General features: G+C 37.2%; 1 protein-coding gene across 2 annotated transcripts in view; it reads left to right on the top strand.

Annotated features, from left to right (window-relative positions):
- The window catches only part of LOC131076832 (protein LOW PSII ACCUMULATION 1, chloroplastic), a 177,936-nt gene that overhangs the window by 119,020 nt on the left and 32,279 nt on the right, over positions 1–26,637 (top strand). Inside the window, exons 7-8 of one of the 2 annotated variants that reach the window (XM_058014167.2) lie at positions 1,663–1,763; positions 4,507–4,603. In XM_058014167.2, the coding sequence (XP_057870150.2) occupies positions 1,663–1,763; positions 4,507–4,603 (198 nt within the window). The remainder of the gene's footprint in view (positions 1–1,662; positions 1,764–4,506; positions 4,604–26,637) is intronic. The other variant, XM_058014168.2, reaches the window with a different exon arrangement.

Raw genomic sequence — 26,637 nt, 5'->3', positions numbered from 1 at the left:
AGCATTCAAGGATGCTCAGACACTGCTTCCATGCTTAAGTATCAAACTGTTTTGATGGAAAAAACATAGAACTTTCTGTTTTTGCCTTATCAAGATAGTGGTTCAGTTCTGAATGAGAAATATTTACAGAACAGAAAACTTCAAGCAAAGGGGTATGCCACAGGTCAAACAAAGACTTCTGAAGAGAATTTATTTGTACAGTAGGTTTCTCCACCAAAAATTTCAACTCTCCAAGGGCAAAGCTTCAAGCTTTTTTTCTATATTCCTTCATGCATCAGCATAGCTCCAGAGCTTTCCAAGTCTTCAAACTTTTATAGAAATGAAGCAAATGCAGCCATAACATTAGAGATGCATCCTTCTGTAATATGCATTCTGACCTCCTCTTCAGTTCAAGAATGGCAGCAGCACATGATGCATGAGGACAGTTATGTGCATGAAGAGTAGTATATCATCAAGATGCCATCTTTTGGTCTTTTCATGATATTTACTGTCTAGTGTCTAAGACTCTTCCAACCATTATTTAGAGCCTTGAATCACTGAATAACATGGCTCTTTGATACCAACATTTTCCTTTTCTTGTTATGAGCATCAAACTAGCAGATCTAACAAAAAATCACTGGCAATACTTGCTACACAATTTGATGATGTCCTCATACAACTCCAAAACCTAATAAAAGTTCTAAAATATCTTCATGAGTGCATAACTTTAGGCAACCTGAGGCATACCTGGCAGAAAATAGGAGAGGAGCATGCATATCCAACAATGTGGACAAGATCCAAACTGACTCTTAGCCAAGTTTCTCACCTTCTCCTGTAACGTGGATAGACCCTTCTTCAATAACCTGCAACACGGACAAAACTTAGGGTAGCAAGGTGTTGGTATCTCGGCAAACATGGAGGCCTCTATTATTGCAGACCAACACAAGACCCAGAAATGCTCATCTACGTGCCCTAATCCAGCTATGAAACTTTAACTTACAATCCATCTAGATTCAAAACCAAGAATTTAAATTACTGGAACTTCTAATGGAACTTCTAAAATACTCTCCTAAGAAGCCATTTAGGCCAAGCTGGCAAAAATCTGAACTGTATTGTATATAGTACATACTATATGTCACTGGTTCTTAAAGAATACAAGTCACTATTTGTGCCTATTCACATTCTTAATATGTAAAACTATATACAAACCATATTTGATGTTACAAATACATTTTTGAATGCCACTAAGCTCTTGGATTCTGAAAACTTAACCCCATGTTCAGAATTAACCTCAAATTGACCCGATTGAAAGATTGTCCCTTTATGTGGGACACAATCCACAAACCAAAGTTTCTTTGTTATCATAATGATTTTCATTGTTGATTTATGGATTTTAATAGTCAATTTCAACAAAAATTCATAGAATAAAAAAGAAAACTAATATTTCTAATTATGCTCTTTGTAGGTTTGTCTGATGTAACTAACTCATAATCAATTTAACAATATTATCATGCTTCAAAAGAAAATTATATGTGAGATATTTTAGTGATGAAATTATTCAACTATATGAAGTCTATCTCTTGATTTGACTTTGGTGTTGTAGGTCATTTACAAATTCCAATGAAAAAGTGGTTGACATTCATAGTAATTTGCTTGACCATTGTTAGTTTTGATTTTTGGTAGGGTGAATTTGGCAAAAGAGCAAAAGATATTGTCACGAAGACGATTGTAGAAGTTGAGAAAAGATTCAAGGCAGAGATTGTTTCTCCAAGTGCATGGGAAAGGTAAATGTAGACCCTTACAACTAAGGAAATAGGAAACAAAGATAACTCAAAAAACCTTGAAGATAGAGAGAAAGGCTTCTTGTCCTGTCTTCAATTCAATTGATAACTGAAATGGGTAAATACATAAAGTGAGAGAGATGGCCAATCAATTGTCAACTAACCTTTATTTACAAGGCTAATTAAATGCACCTTTCCTTATTACTAAGTTACAAAGCATAATGTTGTGTTTTTATATTTTGCATTTATCTCCAACATTTATGTATTTTTATAAGTTTACATATGATTTGCATTTATGACAATTAGACAACCTTAATGGAGATATATGTATAATAATGAAAATCATATACTCATGTCCTTTTCCCTTATGTTTTTGGTCCATTAAGACTAGATTGTACTATATGCATCAACTAGTGTGTAAGATAACATATTCCATGTGGAAGTTAGGAAATTAAGTTGTTTATATTAATCCTGCCATCATTCACCCCTAGTATTTGATTTCAATCTCCACATTTATCATTTGTCACCCTAGTTCAAGTCTGTGAGTGTAGAATTAACTGAGACCATATTCACACCTGCAGATCTGAACCTCTAACTTTTAAATTCAAATTGTGGTCCATCCCTCTATTCCCACTTACTAAGCTGACTAAATCATGAATATTTCAAATTGCATACTAGAAAGCTGAAATTGAATTGCAAAAAGACACACAGGATTTACGTCAGCATTGCATCATCATCCTAGGAGTATATTACTTGTTTTCCTATTGTTAGCAACCTGTGTTCATCACCATTGAATTGGCTCATCCAAGGGTTTGATTAAGGGGAACAAGACCCTTGCAATTGAGTAGATCACCAAAAGTATTATGTCCCTTGCAATAAAAATATAAATCTATCCTTTGACTTAACGAACTTTTCAATACAGATAGATTTTGTAAACATATCTGCCACTTGTTCATGAGTTGAATAATATATAAGCTCATTAATGCACCTCTCAAACAACCAGTAAACAAAACCAAAATGAACTATCTGTGTTTTTTACCTGCATGGAAAACTGAATTGTTATAGTCTTAAGTTCTTAACCACACCATGAATATCACAAAATATACCTGTAGGTTGCTTTTGATGTAATTGCAAATTAGACAAGATCTTCTTCAGCCAAGCTGACTCACATACAACTAACCAACAGCCTTGTACTGTGATTTTGTCAAAGACAAAGCAACAATTTGTTGTTCTTGCTTACCCAAGTTGTTTTGCCTGATCCAAGATCAAAGATGCATCTTTTTTTCTTTACTTCTTGTATCAATTGATCAGCCCAATCTTATGCTGTATGATAAACTAACTAAAAATGAGTAAAGACAGGCATATATGTTGCAAACATACACTCCCCATTACAAATGGGGACCCCCACTTTTTCATTTTTGGCCTACTATTTTAGGTTTAGTCGTCTTCAAGCTTGGTAGTTTTCTTAGTCTTTAGCCTTTGCTTGTGAGAGGAGGTATGTTTTGTGAGTGTTAGGATTGAGGGAAGTTGTCACTGTTGTCATGTTGCAAAAGGATGTCAAATTTGTTGATGTTGTTCAAGTGCAAGATGTCGTTGGGCAAGGAGTGGTAAGTTTGCTTGTAGTTCCGTTAGGAATTGCAAGCACAATGCCTAAGATCATGAATTATAAGTTTGCTTAATACAAGACCTAGAGGGGCAAAGATAGGGAAATTTGACTAAGTTTGGAGCTAATCCCCCTACATTGTGTACAAAGTTGTGAATGTACATATGCAATATGCCCTCAAGATTGTGCAAATACCTACTTCAAAGCCACCTTCATTGTGCATGTTGTCATATGAAAATTTTCTCTGTGTTGGTTCAAGGGGGGCTTCAATATGTATGTTTTGTGCAAAAACAAACCCTAGTATGTGCCCTAGGTGTGGTATGGAGGATGAAAATTTGACTGAGTAGAAGATCAACCCCCTTTGTGGTGTGTATGGTTGTGCAAGCATGCCACTGTGGTGCGCTCCCTCAAGAATGTTTTGTGCAAGCCTAGGTGTCATTTGTGTTCCACCTTCACCACCTTGTGCTAGAGCACTTGCAATAATCACACCCTTTTTTGTGCACATCAACACCTTCTACTTGTGCAAGAACATGTGTTAAGGATGCTCCATATCCTATTGTGCTTAAAGCCTCATCAAACCCACTCCAACATCTTTTTGTGCAAAGGTAGGTCTCGTATGCACTCAAGGCTAGCAAGGATGTGTAACATAAAATTGCCTTAGTCTTGAAGGACCCTCTTGTGGCATGCATGGACTAACCTAACTTTATGCATGCCCACACCTTGAATGTGCCCATTTTGCCTTGTGCAAGCATACCCGAAAATCCTGCTCAACAATTTGTGCAAACCAACATGCAAGATGCGCTCTTCATTGTGCAGAGCTACCCTTGAATCCCGCCCTACACTAGGTTATGCAAGATCCTCCTCTATATGCACTCAAGGGGAAGGCGATTCTAAGGTTGTCTAAGAGTTTAAGCTCGCTCAGGGTGTTCATTTGTGCAAGGTAACCCATAGATCTCACTCCTTATGCTTTTGCGCAAACAAGGTCTCCAAGTGCGCTGAAGGCAGCCTTGTGCAAACATGATCTTAAAATGTGCCATGCTTCTCATTTGTCTCCAATGTAAATAAATGTTTATGTTTATCATCATAATATTGATTGTTTGTCTTAGCTGATGGTTGATTCAGTTTTTGTTTATAAATCTGCAGTTGGATTCGTGAGCAACAAGAGTCTGAAGGAGTAACACCAGGAGAAGATGTGTACATAATCTTACGCTTGGATGGTCGTGTTCGAAAATCTGGTCAGGTATGTATATCGTGGCCAACGCTTTTCTAAATTCATATTGACATTCTGTTTGTGTCATTTCTCATTCTGTGTGGGCAGTGTAGTAATGCTTCCATGCGTGAATCTACGTTCCATAAAAAAAAAGAATGGAATATGTCATTTATTTTTTAGGATACAATTATGATTAAACTAGATAATTATATTCAGATAAATGATTTCGTATTATTAAGAAGTGTTCCAGCCAGTAAACATTGGTTTTACAATACAATTTCAAATTTACTTAATTGCCAGGATTGCAGCTTGATTGCTCTAAAAAGAATTCTGGAGCTTGTACTCCTAGGTAATTAGCATCATTTGAAACTTGCAGGCATTTGAGCTTCTTATGGTAAATAAGAGTTTATGATAACCACCCCTCAATTACTACTATTGTTTTTTGAAACTAGTTCTTAGCTCACCAAGCATCTTTCATCTAACTTAGAAATGCTGACTTCATAACTTCTCCAACCGCACTTATAGTGATGGATCTATGCCACCACTCATACACTTACACTTGAAAGCCAACGTTTGGGTTATTCCTAGACCTAGAACTAAATCTTTGTGGGTTTTTTCATGATGACCTTGCCTACAAACCCTTTTTTGGGAATTAAAGGCTCCATATTTTGTACATCATATGTAGAAGAGATTCATTGTCACCTCTTGTATGAGATTTCTGTTCTGTCTTTTATATCACAACTATTCATTAAGCTGTTCTTTCACTTAATTCAATTAAAATAGAATGGTATCAAACACATTCCAAGCAAATATTGGTTCAATGCGATCATTACTATACAAACACACAAAATACCAAATAGGGACAATATCATTCCAACATCATGTCTCCACATACAGATGGCTCAAGTATGCATCATCTATGCACAATAGGTACACATGGGGGTTAGCTCAAGCATATGTCATATAGTCCTTAGTTGATTAGCTCATACCCATATAACATGTACACATAAATTGTAAGGGAAAATTAGTGCGTACAACAAAACATTCTGGTTTTTGATGAATGCTATTTCCCCTAACTCATTTGTTGGATTAGAATTTGCCCCTTGTTATGGGGAAAGTTTCATTGCATACATAAGAGTACCAAGAATCCTTTGCATGGTATAAGCATGGATTTCTTTAAACTTAAAACATGGAGAACTCAAGGATGTATGTTAGGAGTGTGTGTCAAAGACAAAGTTGGTAGTACCCTCAATTAATAGGTTGTAACTATTGTAATACTTGTGATGTAATCATAAGTTTAAATGAGGTATTGGATGTATAGCTCTACCATATAGGTCAAAAATACATTGAGAAAGAGTGTTTATCAATCATGTTATAAGTAAATTGAGTTGTTTTCAGAATGTTCAAATCTAATATCTATATGAATGTAGATACATATTGAAGGAACAATGGATAGATGAAGATCGTTCTACATCAACTCATAGGCATGGCAATTGTGAACTAACATGCTATGAGTTTTGAAATAAACTTGCTTGGATTGAAATTTTGCTCTGTTATTTTGATTTACACTAGTGATGCGTTTTAAATTCACATAGTGGGTAACTTGACATTAACCATTAGACTTAGTGGAAGAAGATGAAAGTAAACTGAATATATGAGGTGTAACCTAACTACAAAGAGTGGTCTTTGATACATGTTATTTCAATACATTGTAAGGTACCAAGGATTAATTGGTAACTGTGTGTACTCTATGGCATGAATATGAACCTATCTCATGGAAAATCAACATAAATTGAAAAAATAGAGGATTGCATTGACTGTCGATATATGTGCTTTCAAACGAGATGGAGGTCCCATGTAGTTCTCTTAGGATTTCAACTATCAAGATGAGAATTGACACTTGCTAAGTTAATATTACCTATACAAAAATTCTACATGTCATAGTCAAAATAGAATAAATCTAGTCATATCCTTCTTAATCGAAACACAACATGCATCAACAAGGCCACATAAAAATGATCTTTAACTTTTAAGGAATTAACAATAATGATCAACTTGCTTTATGCATGAGCAATACTCAAGTCACACTCAAGATTGTGAACTACACTATATCTATTGGATCATCATATCAAGATATACAATCAGTAATAATAACATGCAGTGTCCCCATTTTCGGGTTCTCTTGCTTTGCAGTAGGCGTTCACTTTTTGGGTTTGTGTCAGTTTGTTCAAAAGAGTAATTTGATGTTACCAATGAGCTCAGATGGTTTGATGGAGTTATATGACACTTTCAATTGCTATTTTCAACTTTTGGTGTGCTCTCCAAGAATCTTGGAGAGGCTGCCTATTTTTAGTAAGTCTTTTGATTGGCTCCATTTGTCATTATTTTCATCGGGAACACTCTAGTATGATCAAATTTCGATTTTGATGCATTTCATCAATTTTCACAAATTGGTGCATAAATGGTTTATTTTTAATTTTCGCTAAGGTTGCTAAAAAGTAATTGAAATATTTTAAATGCACCTTTGTGTGATAGCTCATTAGCACCAAGGCGAAGAGCTTTAGATCATGGATGCATAACATATGGACCTTTTGTGTCAATTTTTTGTTATTTTAATGAAAAGATTTTTTCAGGAGTTAAAGTGGCGTTTAAATTAAAAAGTGAATCTTAAATGGAGTTTTTTGAGATTTTAGAAAGAAACTGTATAAATAGGCATTTTAAAAGTGATTTTTTTTCAAATGGTTTTAACATGGGCACCTATCCTATAGCCACTCAAACCCTTAGCTTTCCAGATGCTCTGTAACTCCTTGATGACTCTTCTAATCTCCCAATGGACAACCTTTCTCCTTCCAATCCTAGGCACCCAAAGCATGACCCTTCATATCCCAATGTGAACCCCTCAAGGAGGGCAATTTATCCATTTTTCTTATCAGCATTACATTTTTTAACTGTTGAAAATGCAATTACAATTAGTCATAAAGTACAAATATTAAATATTTTCCTCTCATGTTCTATGGAAAACTTTCCAAGGAACATGGAGACACATGAATGCCATAGGAATTGAAAGGTTAATGTCATCTTATCTTAACATTCTCCCATTGACATCATACATTGCAATTACATTCAGGAGATACATAAAATAAAACTAAGTACAATGATGAAGGACCATGGCTTTCCTACACAAAGAGAACTTTTTTGTGGTCATTGGCTTCATAAGAGAATCTACAACATTATCCAAAGTGTCAACCTTTTTACCAAGACCTTAGCATTCCTCGCACAAAGTGATATTGAACATCAACATGCTTAGTACGAGCATCACACATTAGATTCTTGGCCAAACATTTAGCACTCTGGCTGTCACATCTGATCCTCATATACCTACAATCAAAACTAATGTCAAGACCAAGTCTTTGTAACCATACTGCCTCCTTAGAGGCATGTGCAGCATCAATATGCTCTACTTCAGTGGTGGACAAAGCAAGTATAGACTGCCCCTTACTCATCCAACTCACACCACTCCAAACAAAGTAAATACATAGCCACTAGTGGACCTTCAACTATCCAGGTCACTTTCCCAATTTGCATCAACAAATCCTTGTATGTCCAACGACTTAACAACATCATCAATACCATGATAAACCAAACAATAATTAGAAGTATCTTGCAAATATCTAAACACCCTCTTAACAAATGTCCAATACTCTTTATCAGGATTAGACATAAACCTACCTAGAAATCCCACTACATGGGCAATAGTTGGTCTAGTGCAAAATCATTGCATACATTAAACTCCCAATGGCACTAGCATAAGAAACTTAGACATATCCTCAAAATCATAGTTGTAAAACTTGGACTCGACAGGCCCAAAAATTTTAAAAACTTGAGACTTGCCAGAAACTCGAGGAAAAACTCGGCAAATTTATCGAACATTTGAAAATATATAAAGTTTTTAAAATAGTCTTCAAAAAGATACATATTATTAGATTTGTAGAACATATGACCCATTTCCATCACATGTAAATCAAAATTAAATACCATCTACACATATATTAGTGCTAATGATAATTATAATCCTTAAAAGATATTAATATAAGTTATAACAATTATTTTCATTTTTGCAAACTTATAAAATATCTATTTGATATTTAAAAAAAAATATATAATATTTCATATAATAAATTTAAGGATATTCAAATTATTTTATTTTCAAAAATAGATATTAAATAGAAATTAAATTAAATTATTTTAAAAAAATAAAAAAATATATATTTAAAAGTAGACTATACATTTAAAATATATTCAAATTATTTTCTTTCAAGAGTATTTATTAAAATATACATTAAAATATTTTAAAATATACTCTTATCTAGCCCTCTAATAAAGTTAATGATAAATTAAATATATATACACAATGAAACATATATTGGAACTCGACAATCATTAAACATATATCGTGTTCCTTATTAAATTATGAAACAAAATATGAAACTCATTAAACATTGATAATTTAATAAAGTATGAAACTAAATTAAACCTATCTCTTTTATATTGCCTCCGTTAATCGTGTTGTGTGCCCTAAACAACTGTCGCATGCAAAGCAAAGGTTGATCAAAGTGGGCAAAAAAAATGGCATTTTTTGTAAGTTTTCCATTTTACCTTCTAGTTGAATGATTATTGAGGCAAGTATTGACGATTTTATCAAGAAAATTCATGGTGAGTTTATGCAAAAAATCGGCCGCAAGTTAAACCACAACTGACTTGGGGCCATGAATGAGGCACAAGTACTTTCAATTCTTGAGAGTTTACTGCAATGTTTTCAACTATACTCAAAATCATCATTAGAACTCGGACAAATGTCTAAACACAACTTAGTACCAATCGGAAATGGAATACTTATTAGCTTACAATCATGCAATTAAACCTCTACAAAATAGTATCAACATACTTACTCTGGATTAACCAAAGCGTTATGTGAAACCAATCTCTACTAATCTCCATCCCAAGCTCATATTTTGCAGCATCCAAGTCTTTCATATCAAATGTGCCAAAAAGTTGATCCTTGAGTTCTCTAATTATCACCTTGTTACCAATAAACAACATGTCATTAACATACAATACAATAATTAGTTTATGATCACCAATAACCTAATATAAACACAATGATCCTCCTTACTTCTCATGCAAAAGCATCAAACTTCTGGTACCACATCACGGGTGATTATTTCAAATCATGCAAAGATCTCCTTAACTTGCAAACCAATTGTTCTTATCTTTCACAACAAAATTGTCAGGTTGTCAATATAAATCAGCCTCAAGATCCCCATGCAAGAAAGCAGTTTTAATATCCATTTTCTCTATCTCAAATGTTAGTTTTCATGATCAGATTATCCACAATAAACAGAAAACTAAAGTTGCACAGTAAAGCATACAAATAGAGGATCACACAACACAAGACTACCCTGGGAAAACCTCCCTCTTGGAGGAAAAACCCAGCAACAAATCAGATCTAGATCCTTTTATTAATTGTAGAATACAATGGCAATAAAGATCAGATTACTTATCTGATATAACTGTCAACCTAGGGCAGAATTAGAGTTATAGTCGTAACCCAGCTAGGGCACAATGTAACAGCAGAAGATAGCAGACTTATCTCTTTCTTATATAAGAACATCATCAGCATATAGCTTCCAGCTCTTCGTAGTTCTTCATTGAAGATTGCAGACCTAATGATGTTTGTAGACCTTCAAGAGGAACTCGCTATCCTCTTCAATGTATTCACTGTCCAAGATCGCATGTATGGCAAATGTTGATGGCAGAAGTAATTCGCTGATTCCTTGATCAGAAGTGGTTCGCTTGCCTTCAATGAGGATTTGCTAACCTCCAGAATGAGTGGGCAGATCTTGCAGAGCTAACTTCACATTGATGATGAAAACTGAGTGATGAATGCATACACATTAATCTCTATTTATATTTGGCGTGGAGACCAATTCAAGTCGGCTTCACCTTAAGTTTTGTGCCAAGACTTAATTACAATTATAGGGCTTATACGTTACCTTATGTCTTGCTCTATTTTGGCGTACTAATAATGATTAAGTTATATTGCAAGGGGAGTGCACCTATTTAGGGCCACACGTTACATGAAGTGATATGGGGTCGGCCCTATAATATGATGAACATGTTTCATGTTGCTTGGCGTGTAGGAGATGAAGGGCCCAACCCTATTCGAGTTTGTGCACATAGAGATAGGGCCCAACCCTATTTACACGCCTCCTTAATGAAGCAGGGCCTAGCCCCCTTTTGGGATTCGGACAACATTGGAATAGGGCCTAGCCCTATTTGTTTTACACATTACATATAAATACAATAGATAGGGCCCTGCCCTATAAGGATTCGGATGATGCCTTAAGGCAATCCGAATCCTATTTATTTTCCTAACCTAGTTACAAAATCAACACTCCCTCTTAACTAGGGAGGAAAATAAATACATAACCAAATTCACATGGACAAACCCATGGTATGAACATTTACAAGGTTTAGGATTAAGGCCCAACCCTAATAGTTCAATCAATATACAATTCGTGATTTGATCACGCAATTACATTACAATGAACCTTTACATGATCTTCTTAGCAATGCCTGCAGAGGAAGAAGCCAATGCTTCACACTTTCCTGGGAACCTGCATATAACACCATTATCTTTCATCATGCACATCCACAGAGGATGAAAGAGACCTTTCCATATGCACACCTACAATAATTAATACTCAAAGATATATGTAACCATATAACATAAATCATGCACAACCGCAGAGGATACATAAACTTCTCCCAGAGAAGGACAATCTGTCACCTTGCACACCGCAGAGGGTGAACTCACCTTGCACTCCGCAGAGGGTGGAAAGAACTGCCACCTTGCACTCCGCAGAGGGTGGGAAATAACCGCCACCTTGCACTCCGCAGAGGGTGAGAGAGAACTGCCACCTTGCACTCCGCAGACGGTGGATGATACACCCAGTGTATCATGGTTAGTATCATCATAAATAAACAATAGACAAGGAATATACATTAGATATATATTATCAATTCCTCTATTAAGCCATAATGATTAGAACCCAAGAATGAAATTGAGATATTAAAAGATATCAAGACTCCCTCTAAAACCCTATCTAAATAAAGAATTCACAGACCTGATGATTCATTCTTACTTACAAAGTGGACCCATAGCATCTTAAAAGAGAGAGATGAAAGGTAGACTTTCATAATTAGTCCGATGACAAGATCTGATTGAGGTAGGGCTTCTCAGGTCATGCATGAATGCTTTCTTTAGAGAGACATAATTTGAAAACATTATCTTCAAGAGTAGACATTAGGTTACCTTAGAGACATGATATAGTAAAACAAAACACCAATCCTTACAAACCCTCAAAACACAGATTCAAACATATAGATAGAAGTCATTTACCTATATTGGGATCCTAATACACATCCATATATATATACTATCACTATTCAGCCATGAACACATTGAATATATAAGTGATAGCAGGTATATGATAGCAGAAATATATAAGGATGACAGTAAGTATCAAAATAAGGTAAGTTTCAAATCACCTACAACTTCACTTACCTATCTCCCTTGAAATAAATTGAGATTCATCACCTTTGAAGGTTCTAAGATACTAAGAGGATGAGGAATCCATTGATGCAAATGAAGGACCTTGACTGTGCATGTAATCATCTGAAAACCCTAGATCTGCACTTAGAAGTCCAGGCTGTAAATCTGATCATTGCACATACAAACCTAGGCTCTGATACCATGTTAGTTTTCATGATCAGATTATCCACAATAAATAGAAAACTAAAGTTGCACAGTAAAGCATACAAATAGAGGATCACACAACACAAGACTACCCTGGGAAAACCTCCCTCTTGGAGGAAAAACCCAGCAACAAATCAGATCTAGATCCTTTTATTAATTGTAGAATACAATGGCAATAAAGATCAGATTACTTATCTGATATAACTGTCAACCTAGGGCAGAATTAGAGTTATAGTCGTAACCCAGCTAGGGCACAATGTAACAGCAGAAGATAGCAGACTTATCTCTTTCTTATATATGAACATCATCAGCATACAACTTCCAGCTCTTTGTAGTTCTTCACTGAAGATTGCAGACCTAATGATGTTTGTAGACCTTCAAGAGGAACTCGCTATCCTCTTCAATGTATTCACTGTCCAAGATTGCATGTATGGCAAATGCTGATGGCAGAAGTAATTCGCTGATTCCTTGATCAGAAGTGGTTCGCTTGCCTTCAATGAGGATTTGCTAACCTCCAGAATGAGTGGGCAGATCTTGCAGAGCTAACTTCACATTGATGATGAAAACTGAGTGATGAATGCATACACATTAATCTCTATTTATATTTGGCGTGGAGACCAATTCAAGTCGGCTTCACCTTAAGTTTTGTGCCAAGACTTAATTACAATTATAGGACTTATACGTTACCTTATGTCTTGCCCTATTTTGGCGTACTAATAATGATTAAGTTATATTGCAAGGGGAGCGCACCTATTTAGGGCCACACGTTACATGAAGTGATATAGGGTCGGCCCTATAATATGATGAACATGTTTCATGTTGCTTGGCATGTAGGAGATGAAGGGCCCAGCCCTATTCGAGTTTGTGCACATAGAGATAGGGCCCAGCCCTATTTACACGCCTCCTTAACGAAGCAGGTCCTAGCCCCCTTTTGGGATTCTGACAACATTGGAATAGGGCCCAGCCCTATTTGTTTTACACATTACATATAAATACAATAGATAGGGCCCTGCCCTATAAGGATTCGGATGATGCCTTAAGGCAATCCGAATCCTATTTATTTTCCTAACCTAGTTACAAAATCAACATCAAAGTCACAAGCAGCCACAGTAGACAATAGGAAATAATGGAAAAATGGTACACATGGGAAAAACTTAGCTAATAGTAGTGCTACTCAGCAATGAACCTTCAATGGGACAGTTAACTCTAGGCCTCATATGCCTAACTTTAATCAAAGAAATAACACTCCAATTGAAAATGAACCAACTAATCAAGAATATCATAGGGAAGTATGGACGGATTGGGAAATGAATTTCAGGCTGAAAGGCCATTTCCAGATTACTTGGCTTTCAAGGAAAGGAATAGACCATGTACAAGTGGAAGTGGTAGGCCAGATAATCATGAATTGCATAAGAAGGTTGGTAAGTTAGCAATTCATTACTTTGATGGTTATAGAAAGACTACCACAAGAGCTTGGGTGCAAAAACTTGATACTTACTTTCAACTTAACTCTATGGCTAAAGATGAAGCAATAAAATATGCAACTTTACATTTGGATGGTAGTGCACATGAATGGTGGTACCATGGGCTAATTACCTTAGTCCATGATGAAATTGTTTCTTATGCTGAGTTTATAGAGAGCCTAATTGATAGGTTTGATAAGGACCTGAGATCACACCTCAAGGAGTTATCACAACTGAAACAATGGAGTTCAATGGATACTTATATTGCAGATTTTCAGAGGTTGTCGATCATGGTCATAGATATTTTAGAGACGAAGTTGATTGTATTGTTTTTTGATGGGTTGTTCAATCCTTTCAGAGGTTGGATAAAGGCCCTTAACCCACCCACACAGGATGCCATCAAAAGGGCAAGAGACATGGAGTCTTCTACCTTCAATAGCAAATTTCAATCAAAGGGGTTCCAAAATAAGAAGGATAAGGACAATAAACATTTTTAAAAAGATTCAAATCAGAATAAGGTGTTTACAAGACTCTATTAAGACCAACTCAATGACGATTAAGACTAACTCAATGACCTCTGAAGGAAGAAATTGTGCTTCAGATATAAAGAACCATGGGACCCAACTCACAAATGTTCCATCACAGCCAAAGCTAAGAAAATTAAGTTCTATTTAGTTGATGAAAATCGGACCAGCAAACTGATCCAGAAGATAAAGTGGAGGATAGCTCTGTAGAAGAATCAAAGAAGGAACATGAATGTGGAGGCATACGTGTCCAAATATCTAGCTTTCAAAAGGTTGGATCTTTCAGAGTTAGGAGAGTATTATGTGGATAGCAGATAATCACTCTTATTGACACAAGTGCTAGACATAACTTTATTGATGGAGTGGTAGCCAAGAGGGATTTAAAATAGAAGAATTTGATAGCTTTAAGGTAATGGTAGCTAATGGGTTTACCCTCACAAGCACCAGGAAGATACCTAACTTGAGGATTCAGCTGGGTGATTATGAGATCAGAGATGACTTCTATATGGTGAGCATGGAAGACACAAATGTAGTCCTTTGTATGTAGTGGTTGTATTCTATTGGTGAGTTTTATATGAATTTGCAAACCATGGAAATGAAATTTGAAGCAGATGGGTTGAAGGTTCTACTTAGAAGCATGTAAAATGGTGGGCCATGAGGAACTTTTGATGTCATGGATTTCATATTCCATGAGTTTTATATACATTTGACAATACTTATGTGATTGATGTATACTTGTGTATGTTATCAAATTAGCTTCTATTTGATGATGTTATTGTGTCTCTAGGTTTATTTAATATAGGGTGCATAAGTTTTAAATCCTTAGAAATCACTAAATTTCTTGGGTTTTTCACTTTGTCGAGTTTCAGTTGATTTTTTTCGCTGAGTCTAAGTCCAATCCCGAAACTTGCTGAGTCTGAGTCATGTCCAAGTCTCGTAACTATGAGTTCTATTCCTTTGACAATTTTGTTGTTGCCATTGAGTTCAGTTTTCAATGTGTTTCACAGTGATGTTTTAAGAAGCATTTGTGGCCACCCAAGTTCAGATCCACATTTTTTAGAGCCCATGACTATTTTATAATGTCACTGTTTTGGCTTCAATCATGTCTCCTCATCTTCAATGACACCTTGGCACATTTAGTTTCAACATTTGATGCTCTGTTGGTATTTCCATAATTCAATGGGGATGATTTTAATTAAATGCTTTAATTATAATATTTTATTATAAAGTACCACTTAAACATTTAATTAAAATCATCCCTGTTGAATTACAGAAATACCAACAGAGCATCAGACGTTGAAACTGAATGTGTCGGGGTGTCACTGTAATTATTTATCAAAGTGACTTATGCCTTGGAATGTGCACCCATGTATTGGAAATGATGAAATATTTTATTTAATCAAACTTTATGTTTGTTTGGGTGTTGAATTTTGGGAGACATAAGGGATTCAATAAATTAATATTTTATTTCTCCTTGGTGCGTTGGGTTTTGGGAGAAATATAAAAGGCTATTTTTGAGCTCTTCTTGGTATCTGAATATTTCTGTGTTGCGGATATGCTGCTGGCTTATGCAGGAACTCTTTGAAGATGAAACCCTTCTTAGAGAATATCATCTACGGTGATGTAAGATCCTCTCTAGGTGATTGTTGATATTCTCACATAGAGACTGTTGGATCATCATTGATAGTAAATTTTCCAGAGTTTGATTTGGGGTTTTTGGAAGATGAAGATCTTTAAATCTTTTTGATTGCAAGTATTTTCCCTTTAATTTTTGGAGTGATTACAGAGAGTTGGAGTCACTCTTTGAAAAGGGATGATTGCATATGCTTCTGGGTATAGTCCTACAGCTTGTTAAGAAGAACCAAATCTTTCTTTTTGACTCAGCTAGAGTTTAATATTCGTGATCTATTTCTAGGTATTATTCCAAGTGATCTCTTCATGCTAGGCACTTGATTTGGAAACAAATTATTTTATGAAGAATTGAATTTTTAAGCAGCAAATTGACCCTCCCAGCCAGCTGCCCTTGCTCATGGTGGCTTGATTTGGCATTTGATTTATTTCTAGGCTGCTTGGTTAATGTCTTCTTCTTCATGGGGTGGCATCGAGGGTTGAAGATGCTTGTGTGATGGTGTTTTGACTGAGTTAGAGGTGATGAAGCGCAGAGTAAGTGTTTTGAAGTTAGCCATCCCTTATTTACCATATCCAGTTTGCAATAGCAGTGGTTAGGAAGGATCATTTTGCTGCATGAGTAACATATCTTGCTTATATCAGTCCTAAAAAGGAATTTTGAGTAGGTTTCGTGAAGTTCCATGTGTTTGAAGAGGATCGGAAGATTTATTTGCTGCATTTGGAGAGCACGTTTCAAACGAAGAAGACTTCTTGTTTCCTGCTGTTGACTGTCCACTGTCTCAGCTTAATCTCAGGTCTTTAACATTCAGTTTGGCTACTCTTTTGAGGCACTTTAGTGCCCTTGACTTGCTGGTTAATGTAAAAATCAATGTATGTTGGTGTTCCATATTAGCCATGATGTTATTTCAAGTATATTGTTACACATTTTAAATGAATGATAAAAAGATAACTCTGCTCAGACTTTATCAGCAAATAAACTTAATTTATGTTGTCAAGAAAACTCTGTAATTGGCCAAAATCTTTCAAAACTAATCAGGGGTCTACGCTACAGTTAGGATGATAGAATCGCTCATACTTTCTTTCTCTTTCCACCTTGACAAAGCAATATTCTAGTGTTTAAATTTATCGAAAGGAGGGCTAAGGTTGATTAATTACCACTATCAGGCTTATCTGAAGAATTACCTCTATTTTTATCCTTTGATGGACATCCATTCTTGTTCAAAAGATTTTCCTTCAGTATAGGTAGGGAGAAGGCTGCCAAAGGTTGTGGAGTCTGAATTTTCCCTACATTTGAATTTCCTTGAAAGTTTCCAAGGCCTTTTCATCAACCCATTTTGTGAATATTCTGCAAAGAATTAGAGACCATCACACTACATCTCTTTGAGGCATACTGCGAAACAGTTAACTTCCCTTCTGTATCGATCAAGGCATTCACAACTACTATCTCTAACAAAACTCCCCTTTCCATTATACTTTGATGACAGTCCAGACCCTCACTGAAAGCTCTTATTTTGGTGCAGGTGTGGAGGATGCCAACAAAGGTGGTGGCATCCAGGTTTACACCTGCCAATTGCATTTGCTTGAAGGTTTTTAAATTTTTTCAACAGATTAGTTTGTGCATATCCAGCAATCCTAGTATTCCATGAGAACACATTTCTTGTTATAAATTTCATCCAACCTCATGTGTCCTCTGTGCTCCCATATTTCTGCATACAATTCTCCTGGGCAGTTGTAATGACAGCTCTTTTCTTTTGGTGAAATTCCTCTTCAATTGCAAACCCTCCAGCCATGCCCAAAATAAAACTCCTTACAAGGTCACGAAACTGCTTTAAATTGCCTCCTTCCTACATGTTATTGTGGTAGTCCTTTCTAGTGTGAGGTGAGAGATGAGGATGGGAATGCCATGCCTCATTAATGGCATGACAAGCAACCTCCTCCTTCCCTACTATCCATGTCCTTGCTCTTTATTTGTCATCTTCCCAAAATCCCTTTGTCCTTTTGGCTTTTATGGATGTCCATACCCTATCATGGCGCTCGTACCTACTCATTAATTTTGTCCCTTCCATCTCTTTCTCTTTTGTTTTATTTTTATTTAGTTTTTCACCCACAACGGGAATGTGTTGACGTGTATTTTGTACACCATCATACACAGAATAAAATACCAATAGGCATCTTATCCTCTCTTGAGAAAATAGTCTCTAACTGCTGAAGATTCGCGTAATGGATCAGTTAGGTGGACTCCAAGGTTCTTTTAGTGGGGTCTCCACGTGTGGACAAGCTTTTTTAGTGGTATGATGTGATTTGCTGTTTCCTCCAAGGGGTCTTACGTATTCAAAGTTCGAAGATTTTACTAAACTAAAAGGAATTTTCAAAAAAAGCAAAAAGATAGGGTTTAAGAGGTCTAATCTAGCCTAACCCTATGAATGACTTAGCATGGACGAGATTTGGCAAGACTCAACCAACTTCAATTTTGCCATAAGATAACAACTCAATTGAAATTAGTGCGATCTTCTAAGGTAATATAATGATATTCAATGCATCAAAGACCAAGGACACTACTACGAAGGTACATATCCAAGACACAATGATAATTGAAGATTAAGGACTCAAAGTGTTCTCCAGTCGACCACGCAAGGCGTTCCTACAATCAGCAAGAAGCTAGTGGTTTGGATTGCGAATCCTACCAAATATCAAATCTCACACTTAGTCTTTCAAATTAACAAACTACTTCGATTGAGCATGATTCAAGTGTATCAAACAACCATGAAGATAACTCAAGAAATTTGCAACAAAACACCATAACTTCAATATTTTATTGATTTCCAAGTCATCATGTACAACAATTGCTTGAATTTCTCTCTTCAAGACTCAATCTTACTACAAAATAAAATTGTTTTAATCTCTCTTCTCTATTACATCAACTATTGACTCTTCGACTACTAACTCTTTAATGAAATGAAAAATGGGGGTATAAATAGCATCCCCAGTTACAATGAAAGGTCCAGATTGAAAGTAAATCAACGGACAAGATCATGACACCTAAACCCTAATTAGGGTTTGTTACAAATGACCTCCTTTTTACTGAACAATATTAAATACATAGCCAAATATTAAATTTGGCACAAAAACCTAGGAGGTATCAACCAATGAGGAATAAGATGTCATGTCATCTGCAACAACCTTTCATCTAGAATCTTATTCCCTTTCCAATTCTCTTTCTTAGCATATGCAATGAATTTTGTCACGATTCCTTCGATTTCTGTGATTGGAATCTCGGGAAGATTCTTGATACTCTCTTCTAAGTGGATGACCTGATCGAATGCATCTAGAAGAGCTGCGTCCCAAGTAGGTTCAAGTTCCTTCGTTCTATCAATCAGGAGCATGGTGGCATACATCTGATCATACTGCTCATCTGTAACATCTGCGTCCTTGCGAAAGATGATCTTGATTCTATCCTCAAATTCTTGTATATCCACATCTGTCTCGACCTTGATCCTTCTACCAAGAATGGTACGAAGTACCTCAAATACTCTGTCCTGGATCGGGTTGATCACCTCCTCAACTTGACCACATCTAACACTGATGTCCTCGAAGAGAACACTCTTTATATGGAGTAAGGTTGACCACTGAAATAAACTGTGAGAATCACCTTCCAAGATCCTCTCCTGCGCTAAAATTCTTCTGGATGTGTGTCTTATTACTTTCAAGACAGGGATGACAACGTCCTTGGTATGGGCAAATGCAGCTACTGTTGCCATCAATCTGTGGATTATCTCAAGAACTTGGATAGCTTGATGAATGATCTTTGTCACTCTTGAAACGAAATCTATGGCCACTGTATGAGATCTATCCATCCAACTACATGTACGCTGGACCAGGTTCCTGAATCTTTCTGCCTCATTGATCGATTGAAGGGGCAATGCTTGCACTGGTGATCTAACTGGATCCTGACGTCCCAAAGGTTCATTGATGTGACTGAAATATGTCCTCCATGCACCTCTCTCTCTCTCAAGCTTTCTATTCTTTTCCACTTCTTCTCTAAACTTGTCCTTCAATGCCTCAAATGTGTCGGTGGCATCATCTAAAGTCTGCTCTGCTGTGGATGGTCCTAACTCAATAGTCTGTACATCATAATCCTCTGCTAGGATCTCACCCTCATATTTATCTGCTGCCGGTGTAGCTATCTGCAGTTTTCTAGATCCAGTCTCATCTCGAATCATCTTGGACATCTTTGTAGCCTTCTTCTTCTCTGTTACTTCATGTGAGCGTCCAACAAGGCTCTCTAAATCAATTGCATTGTCCTCGTCCTCAATTACGATCACCTTGGTTAATCTTTCCTTCAACCAATCTGGAATATTCGATCTTGTCTCTTGAACTTGAATTTCTTTATGTACTATTTCTTCTTGTCTGGGAGGAGATGTTACTTCATTATCTTCTTCTAACTCATAGTCTTGGAGAGATCCATCTGACGAAACATGCTGTGCCTGTCCTTCCTCTTGCCTGTCATTCTGTACCATAGACTCCATGGACTCTTCCACTCGAACTGTTCTATTCTCTGGTCTAGAAGAAGTACCTGGTGTTTGATCTTTGTTGGCACCTTGCTTTTTCTTGGAAGACTCCTTCTTTTCTGATCTTTCCTTTCTCTTCGAACCTCTCGAATGGAGATTGCCCTCACTGGCACATCGAAGGTTACCTTCACCTGAATTCCTAGGATTGGGATTGCCTTCACTCACACTGGCTCCGCCTTCGGCTGGTTTCTCTTCCAAAGTAAAAGACATAGCTATGCCTTGTTCTCTCAACTTCTGATGCTGAACGTCTACCCATCTGCGAGTACAAGACAAGACTGGTGTCATCAAATCATCTAAATCCACGACGTCAGGCTCATTCCAATCCAACCTTATTGTTTTGCTTTCTCTATCATAGGAAGACTGGATGTGCCTGCCATTGTCCTGAGCTTGGTCGGCCACTCTGTAAATCCTGCATTTCCTGATGAAATCCAAAGACAATCTAGAATGTATCTTTCGTTTCACCTCGAGATCATCTAGGAGGTTCATCATAAAATCCTCAATTTGGTGCTCATGTCTAAATCTTCTACCGACCGTCTCCTCTAAATGTCCATGTGGATCAAAGCTATTTCTCCAAGCAAAAGATGAAAAAGAATACAAGGCTAACTCCTTCTTTGCGTCATCCATGGCTAAGACATTAGGACATACCTCAACTGAATTACCCAAAATAATAGGTACCTGAACTCCATTCTGATGTCTGTGTCTGAATGCCTTCACATATGCTGCCAACTGCCTTGTTACTTCAAGTAACACAATTCTGTCTGTCGGATACCTCGGCAACATGTATGGAGGTAAAGGACATCCATGCACTCTAATGTAAGTGAACTTGGGAAACTGAATGAACCAAGCACCGTACCTCTTGATGAATTCCTGGGCATCCTGAGATAATCTGTTGTGAATCCCTCCTTGCAACGTCCTTGTGATGTTCATCGTGAAAGTATCATTAACTAACTTGTAGTTTTTCCCTGGCGGATGATGCAAGTAGGCATAGGAATCACAAGCTCTGACCTCGCCGGGTCCTCTTCCAATCATTCCTCTGTGAGGTAGTCCTGCGTACTCAACACTCCTGATCAAAGCATAGATGACGTATGAACTCATGTGGAAGGACTTAGTAGCCCTGAGTCTTCTCAACTGTACGTCTAAGCAATGGCTAATTATCCTAGCCCAATGTATCGTACCCTTTCCTTGAACAATCACTTGGATGAAGTAAAACATCCACTTCTCAAAATAGAAGGCATGAGGTGCTCCTGTAACTCGGTTGAGCATAGTAATCAAATCTCTGTACTCCTCCTGGAAATCAATCCGATGCGGTGTGTTCGGTACCTTGCTTAGACGGGGACGACTCTTGAGTAGCCAGTTCTTGTTGATTATGCTTAGGCAAGCATCTGGATCATCATCGTACACTGATCTGGCTCCTTCAATGCTCTTATATATCATGTCCCTGTGCTCTGGAAGATGGAAAGCTTCACTTATGGCTTCCTCTGAAAGGTACGCCAAAGTGTTTCCCTCATTGGACACAATTGTCCTGGACTGTGGATTGTAGTGACGGGCACACTCGATCATCAACTCGTGGCACTGAATGGCTGGAGAAAAACCGGCCGCCTTAATGATGCCACTCTCTATTATTCTCTGGGCGACAGGTGATGGCTTGCCAATGTAGGGGACCTCTCGAAACTTCTTCGTGCTAAAGTTCCCCAAGTTGGTATCTCCAATGCTGCTCCACTTCGACACGATCTTGGTCTCCACTTCTTCGGTCTTCTGATCTTCTTTCATGAGAGCTGAGCGACTGGTGGATGCTCCCGCCTTCGGGGTCGCCATACCTACACAACATTTCATTATAAGAACTACATTTTGCAATGAATAACGTAAATAAGAGAGAGAAGTTTTTAGGAAACGTCATGATAAGTCTTAGAGTTATCATTTCCTAAAAATAGCAACGATTGAGCCAAGAGATTCGAAACTCAAAATTTCAAAATTTAAAATATGACGACGAATGAATAAAACAATAAAAATTAAATCGCCATACCTCAAAAGAGAGCTAACTTCTAAAATGCAAAAAGGAAAAGATCGCCTAGGCAAAATTGATGGTAAAAATAGATCTTCAACGTGGTCTCCTCAAAAAATATCAACTTCGCCACCCTTGGATTGAACGTGATCTTCAAGTCTTTAGCAAATTCGCCTTTGATGTGATCTTCAAACTCGCTCAAATGGGTCTTCAAGTTCGCACCACCCTAGATAATTAAGCGCCACCTTTGGTCTTCAACGTAATTCGCACTCCACACAAGATGATATTAGCGCCACCTTTGGTTTGAAATCGCACTTCTTTCCTTCTCCTCAAGATCGCATGTGAAAGGATAAAATGATGATGTGAAAATGATAATTCCACTCCCCTTATATAGCGCTTGCAATCGATTTATCCCTTAGGCCGACTTGGAGATAAAAAACACTTTTTAAAAATGATTTTAAATGATTTGCAATAAAATAAGAAGGCCGACCTCCTTAAATGAGCGCTTGAAATCGATTTTATATTAATTAATTAATTAATTATTAATGCCTTGCGTTTTTTTATTTGCAAATTTCGATTTTAATAAAGGCAAAAATAATTAATAAAGATCAACGCCATATTAAATGCCAATTTAAATAGGATTTTCAATTTTTTATCGATTTTAGCATTTAAGGAAAATTTGAAATGTTTATTTGGCGCCAAAACTATGAAAACAAAGGGGACGTACCTTATCGCTCTGGTCCCTTGGAGAGGGACAGGAGCGATCCATTATTTTGTCTTGATTTTGCATTTTTTCACGTTCAACTCCTTCATCTCCACGTTCAATATCGATCATCATGATGAGTCCTTCGAATTTGATCATCTTGCATGCGTACTTAAATGCCTTTTGAGTGTTCATCGCCCTTGTCCCTTGGAGAGGGACAGGAGCGATCTCCAAATTTCCACGTTTAATATGCATCTTTGTTCCTCGATCTTTCATTGTTGGCGAATAACATCCTTTGTTCGTGTCTTCCACGTTCGTTCCATTTGTTCGCATGAGATTTTTGGGTGTATTAAAGGGATCATCGCCCTTGTCCCTTGGAGAGGGACAGGAGCGATCCATGTTTTCTCCTTGACCTTGTCAACTTTAAACCTTGATCTTCGTTGTGATGTCCTTCAAACGTCGTCCTTCACCTTACCTAACTTCGCCTAGCTTTGATCTTGAAGGAATATGCGTGCTTTTGATAGTATCGCCTTGGTCCTTGTCCAAAGGACAGGAGCGATGTGAGTTTTTTAGTATGTTTGACAATGCTTGGACGTTCAAAACTCTTGCATGTGGTCTTCAAACGATGCCCTGAACCTTGTTCAACCTTATGAAATCTTGTCCTTACGTAAATCGTGCACAAAATGACCAATGCATCTAACATCGCCCTGGTCCCTTGGAGAGGGACAAGAGCGATCTAGGTCTTAGGGTGCGAATTTCTTCATTATAACGTCCCTTGAGTACTTGTGCTTGCTAAAGACGCCTTGAAATGTCCCTCGCCACTTTGTCTTGACTTGGATCGACCTTGAACTTTGGAGGAACGACCTTGAACTTGCATAGGAAGTATCATTACCATTGTATCGCCCTGGTCCCTTGGAGAGGGACAGGAGCGATCCTCCCTTTATGGCCATTATTTTCACCTTGCCAGGTTCCAAGTTTATATTCAACGGACTCGTCACGCTCTACTCCATTCGTCCATGCCTTAACATCATCTGTAACTTTGCAAGAAAATCATTTATAACAAAAATCGCTCTGGTCCCTTCCTGAGGGACAGGAGCGAACTAGGCATTTAGGACCTTGTGGACGTCTAAAAAATCTTCAATTTATATTCAACGCGTTCATCTCATGTTCTTCCTTGCTTTTGAACGTATACTTGTCTTGATTTTAGCTCGGATCTTGCCTAATGAAGGAAATCGCTCTGGTCCCTGGGAGAGGGACGAGAGCTACAAGGTACCTCGCCCTGGTCCCTTGGAGAGGGACAGGAGCGATTTGGTCATTCTAGGTCATTCTCCTTCATTTTTGCATCTCAAATTATATTCATTTGGTAAAGCATCTTCCTCAGGACGTCCTCAAATCATCAAGTCATCAAAATCTTGCAAGGACAAGGCGAAATTTGATTTGTAGCTCCGGTCCTTCACTGAGGGACAGGAGCGATTTTCCTCCTGGAGGCATTTCTGTGCTCATGAAAATCTTCAATTTATATTCAATGGAAAGATATCGCCGTTCTCCATCACTTCCAACTTGAAATTTGTCTGGACTCTGCAGGGATGATGAGATATTTGAAAATGAGCTCCCGTCCTTCACTGAGGGACAGGAGCGATTTAGCTCCTACAGGCCAAAATAACATGATTTTTCACATTTTAACACTTCACGAGGCGAAAACAAATCAATTCCAATGCCCAGGATCAAAATTAAAAAAAAGTCAAAATTTGGTCAAAATATTCAATCGGACAAAAATTCCCATTTCACTTTCAGTACTTAGACAAATTAAAGTTCTGCATCAACATTCCAATTGAAAATTAGACCATTTTGGCGAATTTATTACATTCAAAATTTGCATCCTAGAAAAGGAAGCTCAAAAGCTCTCAAAAACTACTGGACTCCGGCCTGAAAAGACAAAATTTAAAACCCTAAGGCTTGACCCTAAATCCAGACGACTAACTAACTAGCAAAATCCTAAAAACGAAAACAAAAACGAGCGAAAAACAAGCAAAAAGAGGGGGTCCCCATTTGCGATGGGGCGATGTGTGAAATGGTCACAACAGAATGTAATGCATAGAGCAATGTAAATAATTATACATTACATTTAACCATATAGAAAAGAAGCAAAAAGGATCACAATAAAGTCACCATATACTTAATTCTTATGTCTTTCCGAATATGCTAATAAAATAGCATGTACCAAAGGTCATATTATAAAACTTTTCACATGCAACTTGTAATGTCCCCTTCTCTATAGTGATTAGTTTTGTTGGCCGTTAGCCTAGTTTGGAGGCCCGTAGGCTAGTCGGGGGCAAAAATTAGGGTTTCCTATTTTCTAGGAAGATTCTTTGGTGTTTTGGGGGGGTATATGTGGTAGTTTGATAGTTTGGATTCCGGATTCCTTCTTGGTTTTCAAAGAGCTTCAAGATGGTTTGACATGCATCTGCATCGAGTGACTTTTTCTAGACTTACTATTTTTATTAAGTGCGACGACTGCTCGGAATGTGGTTAAAATCACTTTGGAAACACTTACTATTTTTAGCAGTATGCTATTTTTAGAAAGTACTACTTTTAGCAGTTCTATTTTTAGCAGGATGTCAGCAGACCTATTCAGATGGCTATTTTCGGCAAGTCAATTTGAGCAGTTGGTCTTCCAGTTGGTGCTATTCTTGGCAAGGATTCTACAGCTCAACTCAGTGGCTATTTCTGGCAATACTATTTTGGCAGGATCTTGTATTCACTCTGATGACTATTTTTAGCAGTTCAGTTCGGAGCCCCAACTCAGTTCAGTTTTGGTGATTTCTAGCACTTCAGTCTCCTGCTCAATTTGGCAATAATCAATATTTGAGGAGAAGGTATTTTTAATATATTAATACCTTAGGCATGAGGTATTAATATTTGATTATTTTATGGATGGACGACTTAGGAAGGGAGAAAATATTAATTTTGTCCTAAGTCTTTTTGGGCGAATTATTTCACCTTCTTTTTGGATGCCAAAGTGTAATTTCATGAATATTATTTTTTAAGCATTATATTTATCAAAAGTGGCTATATGGATGAAAATGTGCTTAAGTTATAATGTTTTTATGTTGCAAAGTCTGGACCAAGGGAAAAGTTCGAACTTTAAGACTAGGTGGTGGATTTTCATCTTGGGCACCATATACTTGAAGGAAATGAAATGAAATAAATCGCCAAATGTGAGTGGAATGAAATGACATGTGATTTGGGCGAATTTGGAGGCATTTGCATTTGAATTTGAATTTGAATTTGAATTTTCAAAATCTATAAATGAGAGGGTTGGGCTTCTCATTCATCATCTATGAAGAAAATTATAA

The sequence above is a fragment of the Cryptomeria japonica genome, chromosome 9, assembly GCF_030272615.1.
Source record: "Cryptomeria japonica chromosome 9, Sugi_1.0, whole genome shotgun sequence".
Lineage (NCBI taxonomy): Eukaryota > Viridiplantae > Streptophyta > Pinopsida > Cupressales > Cupressaceae > Cryptomeria > Cryptomeria japonica.
This window is presented reverse-complemented; position numbering and strand designations above follow the sequence as displayed.